Below are 15,340 nucleotides of genomic sequence, written 5' to 3'. Positions count from 1 at the left end.
TTTTTTCTTCATCTAACTCCTGCAACTTCATTTAAAACTGTCCAGTACAAAAGCTTAATTTAAAAGAAGAAAAAGCTTCTATTATTCTCACCTGTACTTCACATTTTGGAGAAGAAACATCATGTACTCCATATAGAGCACCATGAGCCTCCTGAAGTTGCTTTTCTAACTGAGAAATCTTTTGATCTTTTTCAAGTAACTGATCCTGAAGAGAGGAACAGGTCTTCTGCAGCTGAATTTCACTTGTTTTGAGAGTTTCAAAACACAAAGTCAATTCATTATAAAGCTATGAGAAGGAAGCAGAGACATAACAGGATTAAAAATAACTTCAATGCAGATTATCATCACCCTCTTTTTTTTACAATTTGACATTTTTTTCACACCTCTTGTCCTCCTGCCTCCTGTCTCACTCTATACTTTCGAAAACAGAGATTGCAACAATCACTGAAACTTTAAGTTGGAAAGAAGATTTTCTAGAAAAATAAAAATTACATTAGAATATAATCAGTTTCAGTTGCTTCTTTGTGGTATTTAATAATAGAAATGGACACCTAAAAATAAGGATTAATTTTACTTCTTGAACAGTTTATATCAAATACAGAAAATACAATAGAAGAAATTTTCCCTTATTAAGGATAGGCAAAAAACTAAAACATCTGTCCTGGGAATAAAACTGAAGAAGCAAGAATACCAAATACCATCCTTGTCTTTTATAAGAGTATTTTTGTCTTTTAAAACTAACATTTTTAATATACTTTGGCTAGCAATACAGTGAATCCACTAATGTCTACTGCAATTGGTACAAAGTTTAAAATGGTTGTTTAAATAATTATTTAGTGGAATTTTTTTTTTACATGAACCATAAAACCCAGAGATTATACTGTAAGTTCTTATGCATGTCTGTTGTGCAACTGTTCTTGCTGAAACCAGAATATTGTATATATTCCGCAATCACTTTAGAAGAGATTCCATACACACAAAGATTTTTGAGAAATACACCTAAGTAATAACTACAGCAAAATCCATCTGACAAAAATAACTTGTTTTGCAATATGAGAAACAAACAGCCACCCCATCCCTCCACTTTTACCCTTCTTTTACTATACAAACACCTGAAAAGTGTTTTAAACAAGATCAGGATTTTATTAAAAGAAATATAGAAACCAGTATGAAAATTAAACTTCTAGCTGAATAAACAACATTATAGATTCTGAAGGGAATACAGGACTTTACAGCTCTACTACCTAAATGTGCAGTACTCAGCACTTCATTCATTTCATTATCTTTTTTTTCTCAAAATAAACAATATGGCAAACTTCTATTTATTCTACCATAAAAGACTCTCTAGAAGGCATGCACTTCTGCAGCTAATAGTTTTCTTTGGAAAATCCAAATAAACTAATTTAAAACTAAAATCAGAATATCCAGATCTATTAATATAAGCACAAGGAACTCACACAAGTCACTTTATTTTTAAAACTTTGTTTTGCTCTTCATTTTACTCTTCGCTCAACTTCACTTAAAGCATATATTTCTTTCTCCCTTTCATCTGCTTACATCACTTAGAAGTTAAAGCTTTTGAAAAATAATCACAACTATTAGGTTTGGAAAGGGTCTACCTAACACCTTGTGAGAAATTTGGAAAAAAAGTATCTTCCTCTTTTTTTTTTTTTTTCCCGTATAATTTTCTACTCCAATGGGCTCTTAGAATTCACTTAGGACAAAGTAAATTACTTCTCTACTATTTCCAAAGCAGATCAGAGATCATGTCTTTCAGGGAAAATTAATTCAAAATCCAGACAGATTAATATTTCCAATTACTCTAACCCGTAAAAAATAACTTTCACATTGAAATTTCTGTGTCTTTCTGAATCTTTCTTAAATATATAAGAAAGCTTACATCATCTCTAGAAATGCAAGTTCAAGATTAGTCAAATTCTTATGGAAATCAGTAAGTATCTGACAGAAAAAAAAAAAAAGTGAAAAAAAAGTTCATTTATCAAAACCAGCATTTTAGATATTGTTCCAAATGAATAGAACATCAAGACACACTTCCAGCTATAACTCTATAAGCTCATTAGCTAGATCATACTGGTATGACATTATGACTAGCAGCACTTAAGTGGTCATAATTACAGTATCTGAAAGGCAACATTCTAGTAAGATGAATGGAGAACATCAAAAATATGATGGTTTTTTTCTAGCTGGCAGACACATTCCCTAATGTAGCTAATAGGTATTTTTGGTAGTCAGCATTTGTCAGGACAAGACAAATAGCATGCCTTTTTCTTGCATAAACATTTCCAACCTTTCCTGCTTTGAAAACATCAATAACTAAACCCATATATTTCAAGCATAAAACTAGCTAAAAGCTTATGTGCAAAAAAAACACACAACATTCAACTTTTTACACTGAGGTTTATGTAGATTTCTGAACATCACCAAGGTACTAGTTTATAGGACTCAAGATTCTTTTTTTAAGGTATTTAACATCAGGAAATTTCAAGAAAATTATCTGTATGAAAAGAAACAATTTTATCTACTGTCCACAGATAATAGAACAGCTTCCAAATTTCCATTTGGGTCCCTGTGTTTTCTTTTACAGCCAGGCACTGTTCTGCGGATTAAATACATGTTTAATGTTTGTATTGGGTTATTTGGGGGTTTTCTGCTAATTTCTGATCCTGTTTTAGAAGAGTCACCACATTTAATCACACTGCAGTAAGCACATTTCAGCACATACAGAATTGCACAACACAGTGAAAAAAGTCTACCATTAATAAAGATACATAAAGTCAGGTGTAAAGAAATAAGAAAGAAAATGGAGATCAGAGGACTGAAGATGGAACATTGTGTAGGAAACCCAACAGAAAGACAAAACTATTGTAAATTATTTATCTCAGAAGTAGCAAGCTTCAGAGGAATGAGTGAAATCTTGACTGTACATAAGTGAGTGGTTGTATCTTGTATCTTACATAAATGTCAGTAAGACATGAGATTTACCCAGAAGATTGTTTGATCCCCAGGAAAAGATGTATAAAAATGCATAAAAGAGAGAAATAAAAAGGAAAAGATCTAAAATAATTCTTTATATATATTTATGAAATGTTATTATTATAAAAAAAGGCAACTTCCAGAGACACAAGACTTTGCTCGGCACAAACTGCTGCACTGATTGTATCTTGAGAAACTCTTTCTAATGCCCTAGAGCTGTCCTTTCTCTGAAAGGCAACAAACACTGTTACAAGTGAAGGTACTTAAAAACAAATAAAAAAAGATTAAAGGTATCTGAAATCAGTACACTGTAATAAATTTATTCTATATGACACAAGAGCATTATTTATCAGTCAGGAAGGAAGAGTAACTTAGCTGAATTACAAAAAAAGAAAGTATGCCATATTTCTCAGCTACCCGAACAATTTCCTGTATTGCTTTAACTGATTTTACCAGAAAATAACTTTTGCTAGATCTTTCAAGAGTTACTTAAAACAGTAAACTTCATCAGAAAAATACATGTGCTTAAAGTCATCCAAAAAATGCCAGGCCAAAGCTAAGAAGTCTGGGAGAACCAAAAGATAGGACTCTGTAACTGCTCAAAAGATAAAAAAATACTAAACAGACAGATAATGGTCGCATGAAGTACTGACATACATTAAATATAAGTGATGGCAAAAACAAGCTATGTCAGACCTAGGAAAGCTGAAGAATTCCAACAAAAACCTAGTAAACTAAATAATTACCCCATGATTTCTATTGTATTGTATGTTAACAAGAGTGATAGCGCAAACAGAAAAAAACTGCAGAGTGAAACAGATTACATAAATAACAAACACTAACACTATACAAGTGTGTAGCATCTATTTTAAACTAGGTTTAAACTTCTCCTGTGTACTGAATGTCAACATGTGGGACATATTTTCCAGTTCCAAAATAATTTCCAGTTCCATAGTCCAAAAGGCATAATTCAAAATGCTCCCACACACTGTTCTATGATATCATCTAAAGCACAGAAAAGTGGGGACATCCAAGCGTTTTATTTCAGAAGTATGTCCTTGTGAGGAACTAACACTCAGAGCCATCCCTTAAAATTTAACAGTGGCCAACTATATAAACTAGATGTAAAAGAAACATTCTGCTGCATTAAATGCTTTATCTGAATGTTCACACCCTAAAAATCAGTGTATGACAGACACCTGAGCAAATTAACCTGAACTTATAATAACATAGAATACATAGTAATGACACAAATGGAAAAAAAAAATTTAGTCTAAATTAAGACACAATAAATCTAAAATGGAAACTCTTACAGCACTATCACAGAAATCCATGTTACAAGACCATCCTGTTTTACAAGAATTTGAAAAGAACAAGGGCAGAATTCAGTTTGAGAAGCTCTAGGGTGAAACTGAAGAGGCATTCTAGACACATACAGTACATTCATGGTTTTTACATTTAAAGCAGAAAAGTAGAGGTAGAGTGATTTTCTAAGACGAGAGACCATGAAGCTTGCCTATGATGCAGGAGAAAAATGCCACACACAAGTGAGAGGATAAGAAAAAAAATAAAATACAGAATGGATGTAAGGAACATCAGACAACATGTGGGGAGGTGTCATTAATATAAGCTAAAAGAGACAATGTGCTTTCCTCACCTTTATGGTACTATATAATTGCAAATACCATGGTTGTTTAGAAACGATGTAAAATGGCTAACTTCAGCAATACGCCTTCTCAAAAATAACAGAAGAGAGCATAAAAACAAAGGACATTCCAGTCTTGTTGACTGGTGCTGTTACTGCAAAAATCCAATATGATGAGTCTTCAATGAATCTGGTATTACCCGTTTCCTGACTGATTCCTCATTTTTCAGCTTTAACCCATGGACACATCTGATGCTAAAGTCTACTAGCTAGTATGTGATGAATGGTGTTTAGCATATAAGAAATAAATAGCGTAACCTAACTGACACACTTACCAACAACAGAAATAGGCATCAAACCCTGACGTAAAGTGTGAGACATTGTTAAAGATCTGAGTTTTTCACGGGCAAAAATGATGATTCACTTATTACTGACGTGGGCTTCAGCATTTCACTGGACAGTTACTTTATCTCAGCTCTTATCACATGTGAAAGAAATTAGTTTCTCATGCCAGTTTGAGGGAGAACCTGCATTGACGTATCTATACGTTATATTTATTCTATTATTTTATATATATATAATATATATATAATATTATAATTTTTATTTTGTGAATTTAATGCTGCTTACATAAAAATAAACACATTTACATGATTTTTAATTAAACTTCCAAGTTGCTGCAGTCTGTAAGTGGCAAAATTTAAGCTTAGCATGACAAAACTAATAACTTTACATTCTAATTACTATTTCTCAGGCTGGAAGGAAAGCAAACTATCTCCACACATGGACACCATGTAAAGCACTACCAAAGGCAACTGCAGGCACAAAATGAACCAAAAAATTATCTGACACTATCCTATTTTTTTTCTACTGTCTGATGCACTTGATGCAGACTTCTGGAAAGCCTCATAATTGAAAAATCAAACTGTGTTCTTCAGTTATGCCAAAAATCCAACTACTGAACAATGCCTTTCTTCAGCACATGCATGGACTGTACCACTATCCACTGTATTCTGCATTTGAGAGCTAAGTTCCAGGACATGAACTGCAGTTTCCTATTTAATGACAAATAACTGCATTTCTCCTTCACTAAAAGGGCTTTCCACCAAGAGATTTTTAATCAGTACAATTAACAAGGAAACTAAAGACCACATCAGATCAAGGGAAAGTACTACATTATAAAAACAAAGGTCCTAAATTGTAAATTTCAGAAAACTGCAATAAGGTGGGCTAAGGAGTTCAGAATCTCTTCTTGTCTTATTATGCCTAGTACTGATTGAAGTCTTTCCACCTTAAAATTGTTGGTAATGACAAATCTATTGAGTCTCATTAAATCCAGCACAGGATGAAGTCCCCAGAGCATTTGTGACCACTAATACAGCTGCTATACATTTTAGAAAAATATTCCCTATCCTTGGGAAAGAGAACTACAGCTGCAATATGAAATATATCAATTTGCTTACATAAATGCTGTAATGTAAAGAAGCTATTGTAGAACACAGTACTTGGACCAAAAAAAAAAAAAAAGGAAAAAGGTATTACTATGTCAAGCCAATGCACCTTGATAAAAGAGATTACAGATCTCCATGTGTGTATTCCGTCCATTACAGCTATGCTTGGAAGAGAATTTGTGGTCCTCAATGGATTTAAATATAATATATTGCAAGTTCATCACTTTGCTCTGGTTTATCAGAAATGTGTTTTGTCGGTGGTGGTTTTTATTTAGTCTGCTGTTTCATACTACAAATTAACATCAGCACAAAGAGCTGTTATTCCTAAATAGGAGGCTGTTAAGATGAACTTTGAATATGTGAGCCAATCATATTGCTTGAGCTATACTCAGGCATATAGCATATACTGCCTATCTGACCACTAACAGAGAGGTCACTGATCTTACTGTAAGGGACAATATATCATAGGATGTACATGCTGATAGGCAAAATGCCATTTGGAGCACTAGGACAATATTCCTTTTTGAATACATCTATGGAATACCTGACACATTCTTATCTAGATGTTGCAGCCTGGATATTAATAATACATGGAAGACAAACAGAACACATATTTGTCTGCAACAGTTTGCCCTTCTCATTCAAGGGAAAAAAAGGCATTTGTATTATTTTTACAGATTCTGTGTTTTCTAAAGGCCTCCCAATACTTCAGAAGGATTGTGTATTTTGTGATTTGGAAAACGCATGTTACTTTCAAGCAATTACACTTGGGTATTTAAAACAGTTCTTCTAACCAGAACTACAGACGAGAATTGTAATGATAAAGGAATTCCTTTTCACCTCTGAAGGTCTCTCAACTCAGTTTGCCACAAACATTATTAAATGTTTTCCACTCTGACTTTGGGAACTTAATTTAAAAAAAACCAAAACACACCTTTTTACTTTTTTTTAAACTGTTTTTTGATATATAGACTTTTTAAAAAGTATTTTTATAAAAACAAAAAACTGGGTTTTTTCCATGTATTTGATATTTTTATATGTTACAAAAAAAGACAGCTTATCGGTTCCACAGATTAATTTGTCAGAATACTTGAGTTGGCTTTTGCTGGTTTAAGTGGCAAATCTCACTTCTCCATGTTGGAAAAATATTTAATTGAAGACCTCCAAACCAGCAAATTTTAGGGTCATCTGAGAGTTGATGTATTCAGCACGTACCAGAAAATGGGCTTCTCTTCAAAACCACACTATTCTTCTTGTCTTATGATCAGCTAAGCAGAAGTCTTAGGTCCTGCTGAGACAGACCAAGAACTGCAAACCAGCTTTCTGAAGCAATTCTGAATTTTTAACCCTGGACCAGTTTATAAGTGGATTTCCGCTATAAGTATACCCATCAATTTTCCAAAATATGTAAATAGCTTATAATAGCAAAGTTATTTTTCATAGAACAGGTTAAACTCCAAAACTGAATACTGGAAAAAATCACTATTATGCAAGGTAAAGCAATCTTTATAAGTTTCGTCATGCTTTAAAACAGTCTCAAGAAAACTTGGTTCTATTTTCTTTCATACGTTGTAGAACTAGTCTGGAGGAATATGGTTTTTTAAACACTGCTAAAGAGAGCTCATATTATTTTCACTTGTGTCATTTACTGTTGACTAACTGAAAGGATCCATTTAACATTTGCAGAAGCATTGACTGTAGAATGAAATGTGAACGAAATGGCGGCTCCTCATACTTAAATTCTGCATTTTTTTAAAATCTATAATTTACTCTGTCTTGCCTTAGATAAGTGAACTCTCTCTGTCATGTACATGTTCTGAAAAAATTTGATGGAAGTCCACCTCTAGCTTGGCTGGGCTACTATTGTCGCGAATAAAAGACTTAACGACTATTATCACCGCAGACAATTATAAACTTGAGCAGAGTTAAGTACATAAAATTTTGTTGGGCACTGTGTGCTATAAAATGTTAATCAAACACATCTTTAGAAACCCAGTACTGATTCTGGCTTGACTTAGGCCCAGCTTCACAATTTCATCACAAAATGTGTACCCCGAGTACAAGGATAGGGCAAACAACTCTTTTTTAAAAGCACAGTACATAATTTGAGTTCTAAGATTGGCAGAAGGTACGTGAAAGTTTCAGTGTTTCTAAAAATGAAGGAAATGTATCTTCTCTATTTCTTACAGACTGAAAAATACATCCATATAATTTTTTACACTCAAAATGAGAAGCTCTGGGTAGTCCACATAACTCTTCAGAGTTAGCATTCTTTCTGGTATTCATAAAAACAAAAAATTTGTTCTGTAACTGTAAAGATAGTTAAATTGTTCTGAATTATCCATTTAAAAAGTTATTATGGCAACAATTTTTCCAGTTGATTTTGCTAGAGCAGGTTTTTGCTTCTTAAACCAGTAAAATTGTTTGAAATTCACATAAATACATTATTTACAAGTTAAAGGAACTTCTACATTAGCAAAAACAAATTGGAGAATTTAATAATTGAAAGCTCTAGGTAAGGAAGAAGAAGAAAGATGTAAGTAACACAAAATTACATAACGAAATTTTTTTGCTTGGCAATTCACTCCTGTTTTTCCTCAGATGTAACTAAACCTTAATTTTTAAGGCTCATCCATTCATTGTAAGCTAGAGGCTATATATGCTAGCATGTAATTAGTTCAATAAACCGTGTTACTCTGCCAGCCATATTTTGCTAACAATAAAGATCCAGAGATCTAAAGGATGCAACAGTACATAGTGCTTTGATAATTTGTTCACTGATGCTGTAAAGATGGATATTAATATGAGCTCTATGATCATAAAGCAGAATTACATACTTTTTGGTATGAGGATGTTTCAGCTGTGTGAGTATCTTCTTGGTCTTCCAGTACTTTTTGTGTATCACTATTGAGAGCCTGAAGCTGCTTTATCAGCTCAGCCTGCCCTGCTGTATGTTCAATGTTTTGCTTGTAAAGATTCTGCAGTTCCTGTAACTCCTTCCTGTGCAAAACAAGCAATAAAGAGAAATTAGGAAAAATAACAACACTGACCTCCATTAAAGAATTGCATTAAAATAGTTTTATTGTAGATAACGAGCTTTTTATTTTCATTTATTTTTCTGTCAATTGCATTATAAACATTAGAAGTTACACATAAAATATTTATCACATACTTTGTGATATATCTACAAAACAGTTAATTTCAAAATGGAATGCCTATCAGTTTCCCTCTGATGCTCTAACTGCTTTAAAATAAATAGATTTTCACTACTGTATCAACACTTTGTAATCAATATTCAGTTAACTCTTTAATAGAAAGTGTTGAAACATTAAGTATTTAAAACATGCGGCCCATAAAATAAGTTCACTTTTCTTTAACTACAACCATCAGAAAAAAACAAAACAAAACAAACCTTTTTTCTTAATTTGCAAAGTATGTTTAATACAAGTCTCTTCTCTGAAGTGCATCTGCTCCCTACACATAAAAAGTATTTCTGCTGATAAATTACTTTTTGACTGCAGGTACAGCATACTGCAACAACCATAAGCCAAGCACACACACTTTAGTGTGTATTATATAATTTAACAATAAAAATACAAACACAGTAATAGGAATTGTGTTGTGATGCAATCATAGCATAGCCCTAGTATAATCAGTCTGCTTGAGAATTTTACTGTATTGCTGGTAGAGCTTATAAATCAGGGTGGAAACTAAGATCAGTAACTCTTACCAACATTTATTAAAAACTTGGAATATTTGCTGTAACACTTGTTAAAAGTTCAGATGACTCCATTAATCCCTTTTTATATATTTTCGCATTTATTCCCTGTTTAGTTCACATGCACATTTCACACTAGCGTTTCATCTGGATACTGAGATACAAGTTTATTACTCCAACTAATTTACTCCCTTACTTTCACAAAGAATTTTCTTTGTGACCTTCAACACGTACATAACTTCTCAGTGCTTACAATTTGGATTAACAGCAAGAGCTATTATTTAATTTTTGTAATACTGCTAGAGATGTTCAAGGATGAGGATACAAAAAGTAAGCAGCAATACCAGATTTCTTTTTTTTTTTTTCCTGAGAAACCACAGAATGACAAAGAAAACATGTTAAGAGAACTATCCAAAAAACATTCCTTAAGACTTGTGCCACTATTATATATGTGAATTATTCACTAAAGGTAAAATATTTTAATCATTATATAAAAATGAAATTACATGTGCCACAATAGCAAAGTCAGACAAGTTAATGTTGTTAAGAAAGTACAGTTTTAAAAAAGCCTATTAACAGGGCAACACAGAACACTTAAGGACATGCTCACTTAAGAGTATTTAAGTCCTGCTGTTCTCAATGAAATGTAAAGTAGCTCCTCAAAATTAACAACTGTAGAGATGCATTAAGGACTCTTTCTGTGACAAAATCAGAGTAAAACTGCAGTATGTACTTCATATATAATAATTTAATTCTGCTTACAAGCACAGCAGTAGAGATGAGGACACAGGGATATATTAGCACTTTCTGAAACCCTTTATTTTTAAGTTGTACATTGCAGCTACTTTTATCCATTTCAGTGAATGAGGTACTATTTTTATGTTGCAAATCCACAAGGGGAACCTTATTTTATTTAATTTTACACAGGAAGGACAAAATGATGCTCAGTCTTACCAGGAATTATTCAGCACCAATAGGTCAATACAAATAAATTCCCAGAATAAAGCACCTTTGATATCAGACAGGCCATCTTGGTGAGGGAAGCTTTAAACTAGGAATGGTAGGGGACAGAGATGTTGAGCAAGTAAAAATGAGGGAGATGTGGCCTGGACCGGTAAGCAAACGGCACTGGTTGGTGTGGACAGGAGAGACCTTACACTGAACAATACAAGGCTCAGGGAGGACCAACTCATGCACAGGCAAATGAAAAATGGAGTACTGACAGGACATCAGTGTGTAGGAGGCCCTTAAGAATCTTCCTGGGAAATAGGGAAAACCAGGTGCCCATCTGCAGCTGCTGATCAGATGCACACAGGATGTCCCCATGCAGGATGACAGGAGGAATCAGAGATCTTTTTGATATTGCAGGGCTCATTGGGATCAGAGACAAGATGGGATCACTCACAAGACTGGAGTCCTGCCATGCATGGACACAGGCTCTTTAGGAAGGACAGGCTGGGATTTCAAGAAGCTGCTCTTCATGCAAGAGAGTAGTGTAAATGGATGGAGCTTTGCTTTGGGATGGGCAATGAGCCAGCTGAGAGTGTGTGGGTCTCCTGTGGGCAGATCAATGTGGAATACCTGGTGGCTGCCTGCTGGTCCTTTCTGACCAGTAATAAGAATGAAGGCCTCTTCAGAAAATTGGAAGAACTTTCATGTTTGCAGGCCCTTGTCCTCATGGAGGACTTTAATCACTCCAGCATATGCTGGAGGGAGAACATCGCAGGGCACAAGCAATCCAGGAGGTTTACGGAGTGCTTTGAGGAACTTCTTGCCACAGGCAATTGACAGGCTGATGAGGGGAGACACATTGTTGAACCTCATACTTACAAACAAGCAAGAACCAGCCAGGGATGTAAAGGTCAGTTGCAGCCTTGTCTGCAGCAACCTTGATATGATGGAAATTCAGGATCCTAAGAGGAAGAAGAAAGACAAAAAGCAGGATCACAATCCTGGATTTCAGGACAGCAAACCTGGGCATTTTCAGTGAACTACTTGGAAGAAACCAGTATAATACCAGCCTGGAGAGAAGGGTCATTGAGAGCTGGTTAATTTTCAAGGATCAACCTCCCAAGATGAACAATGGTCCATTACAATGAGCAAGAAGTCAAACAAAGGTAGCAGGAGGCTTGCATGGATGAAAATGGACATTTACTGACTAAACTCAAGTGTAAAAGTAAGGATACAAGATGTAGAAGCAAGTGTAGGAGACCACAAGAAATTTAGAGACATTATCCAAGCAAATAGGGATAGGATTATGAAAGCCAAAATCTGTGTAGAGTTGAATTTGGTGAGAGACATAAAGGGCAAAAAGAGGCATCTGTAAGTACATCAGCAGCAAAATCAAGACAAGGGATAAAGTGGGCTCACTGCTGGAAAGTGCAGGGCCACTAGGAGTGAAGGACATAAAAAAGGCCAAAGTACTCAATGCTTTCTTCAGCTTTGTCTTTAAAAGCCACACTTGCCTCCAGAAATCACAGGTCCCTGTGACTCATAGTCTCAGTGGAGGAGCATCAGATCAGGGAGCCGTTAAACAAACCGGGCATACACACATGCCTGGGACTTGATGTGATGCACCTATGAGTGCTGAGAAAGGCTAACAATCCTTGAAAGGTTATGGTTATCAAGGGAGGTTCCTAAGAACTGGAAGAAAACATGTCACTCCTATGTTCAAGAAGAAGGATCTGGGAAACAAGAGCAGTCAGCCTCAGCTCAATCTGTCAGAAGGTGATGGACCACATAAAGGACATGATGATCATTGGAAATAGCCATCATGAATTTACAAAGGGTAAATTATGCTTAATTAACCTGACAGCCTTCTCTGATGAAATAACTATCTCAGTGGATGAGGGATTTTTTTTATCTTGACTGTAGTAAGGCTTTTGACAGTGCCTCCCATAAAATGCTAATATATGCATTGATGAGTTGTAGACTAGGTAAGCAGTAAGTGGTGGACTTGAACCTGGCTGAACTACTGGGCCTAAAGAGTTGTGATCAGCTGCACAAAATATACTTGAAGACCAGGCACCAGAAGAGCATCCTAAGGGCTAACACTGGGGCCAATCATTTTTAACATCTTTATTAATTACCTGGACAATGGGACAGAGTAAATCATAGTAAGTTTGTTAACGACACAAAACTAGGAGCAATATTTGTTTTGCCAGATATTTGTGCTGCTATTCAGAGGGACCTTGACAGGCTGGACAAATGAGCGGGCAGGAACCTCATGAAGTTAAACAATTGGAAGTGCAAATTACTGCCCCTGGGGAGCAATAATCCGATATACTAGCACAGGATGGGTGCTGACTAGCTGGGAAAGCAGCTTGTCAGAAAACACCATGGGAATCCTGGTGGACACTAGATTTACCATGAGCTAGTAACGTGCCCTTGTGGCAAAGGCCAATGACAAGCTGAGCTGCACTAAGAAAAGCACTGCTAGCAGAGGCAAGGAGGTGATCATTCCCCTCTTCAGAATGGTAAGACACATCTCAGTGCTGTGCCCCCCATTTGGCCTCCTCAGTACAAGAGAGACACGGACATACTAGAGTAAGTCCAGTGAAAGACCACAAAGATGATGAAAGGACTGGAGCATCTGCCATGCACAGAGAGGCTGGGTAAGCCTGGAAAAGGGAACGCTCAGGGAGATATCATCAACATGTATAAATACTTGACTTGAGTCTATAAAGAGGGTGTAGCCAGACTCTTCTCAGTGGTGCCCAGTCACAAGAAAAGTGGCAATAGGCATTAATAAAACCAGGTGAAATTATAGTTAAATACAAGAAAAATGTTTTTTACCCTGTAAAAGTGGGCAAACACTGGCATTAGCAACTCAGATGGGTTGCAGTCTTCATTCTTGTACATACTCAAACTCGAGTACACACCATCCTGGGTAGCCTGGTAGAGCAGAGAGTTGGACCCACTAAAGCAGCAGGAGTAGACAATCTCAAGAGGTGTCTGTCAGTCTCTATCACTCTGCGACTCTGTGTGATCCTGTTACTAATTTGCCTGCACTGTGCTCAAAGAGAGTATACAAAATCATTCCCACGATAATCAGAAAAACAGTTACAAGATAAAAATTAATTTCTGATCAAAATATCTATTAATATGCTTACTCAAATGCTTACTTATTAATGCTTACTCAATCAGCAAATTACTAAGCACTCTACAAAAGAAACAACTTCGTATCACTGTAGCAAGATAAGGATGTCAAGTCCTAAGTAAAATGATAATCGCAAGCAAGCATGTAACAGAGGTAAGATTTTAAAAATTGCAAATTGGATGTAACAAACGTAATGAGAGGCATTTTAAATAAATGTGTGTATCTATACACCTGCATATACACATGTATATCCCTGTCTATAGGTACACAGGCATGTAGAAAATACGCATCTACATGTAAAATATATAAATTATATCTAGATGTGTAAATATATGCATACAAGTAGGATATCTGCATACAAATATAAGGACATTTTGATAAAATGTTTTGATATAGTACACTCTAAACAAACACTAACACAAATTGAAGAAGAAAGTCACCATCATCAACTCTGACTAAAAATACAACGTTCTCTTGGATAAGCACCAAAAATGAAACATCTACTAGGTTCTTTTTTTTCCCCACTACCTCAACCCTCCCCACAAACAAACACACCAGGACACACTGAGAGTATTTAAGTCCAGTTAACATAGGAGTCACTAAACACTACTGAGAGCAAAAAAACCCCACATCTCTGTCTCTAATCTAAGACATCAAGACCAATACAATGGGAAACCAAGAAATGTACAGAAAGTGAGCTACCCTCATCAAGTCACAAGGAAGAGCCTGCTATGAAAAACAGTCAGGTTTTTCTTACTAAAAAGGAATCTTATTAAGTAAGATTAAAATAACCTTAGCAAATTTTCCTTTAAACATTGCAAGGTTGACAGTACATGAAGACACTACTACAAACTAGACTGCAGCAAGCTCCAACATTTGCTACCTTGTCTTGCCAAAACAATATTTAGGATTCATGTGGTGCTCACATCTGATAAGAGCATGAACTAAAGCTCCCTCCTGTCCTTAGAGGTTAACATGAAATAAAACCTTTACATGCTGCATATACCAACAGTTTAAGAGTAAACTCTGGATTCCCAGAGATCTAAGTGAAGTAAGTAACTAGTGTCACTCCAGAAGCTATACAGAAGCTACCTGTGCTGCAAACAGAATTAATGTTCATCACACCCACAACTTCAGATGATGTTGTTGGCTGTGTTTCACTACCACAGTTCTGGTGAATATGCTGGAATTCCAGCATACCTCAGCTACCCTTGCTACCAAGGGAATATTAGAGGGTTTGGGGTAAATCAGGAAATCTGTAGATTCCATTACCTGTAGTTTAGAAATACAACACATTGACAGGCACTATGAATTAGGGTTTCTCAGGGGAATGGCATAGTTACTATTAAATGGTTTACATCACACAGCAAAGAGTAACCTGAAAATCCCAGAGCAGCCAAATCCGGGCTGAGTAGAAAACCAACTGCCTCATA

General features: G+C 35.5%; 1 protein-coding gene across 5 annotated transcripts in view; it reads right to left on the bottom strand.

Annotated features, from left to right (window-relative positions):
• Positions 1–15,340, bottom strand: part of CNTLN (centlein) — a 195,481-nt gene that overhangs the window by 119,062 nt on the left and 61,079 nt on the right. For all 5 annotated transcript variants that reach the window (XM_051643115.1, XM_051643120.1, XM_051643116.1 and 2 more), the window contains exons 7-8: positions 8,928–9,090; positions 92–286 (exon numbers count right to left, since the gene is read on the bottom strand). In XM_051643115.1, coding sequence (XP_051499075.1) covers positions 92–286; positions 8,928–9,090 — 358 coding nt within the window. The remainder of the gene's footprint in view (positions 1–91; positions 287–8,927; positions 9,091–15,340) is intronic.

This window comes from Apus apus, chromosome Z (assembly GCF_020740795.1).
Source record: "Apus apus isolate bApuApu2 chromosome Z, bApuApu2.pri.cur, whole genome shotgun sequence".
NCBI classification, from domain to species: Eukaryota; Metazoa; Chordata; class Aves; order Apodiformes; family Apodidae; genus Apus; species Apus apus.
The sequence above is the reverse complement of the archived record's forward strand: the minus strand, read 5'-3'. Positions and strand labels throughout refer to the sequence as shown.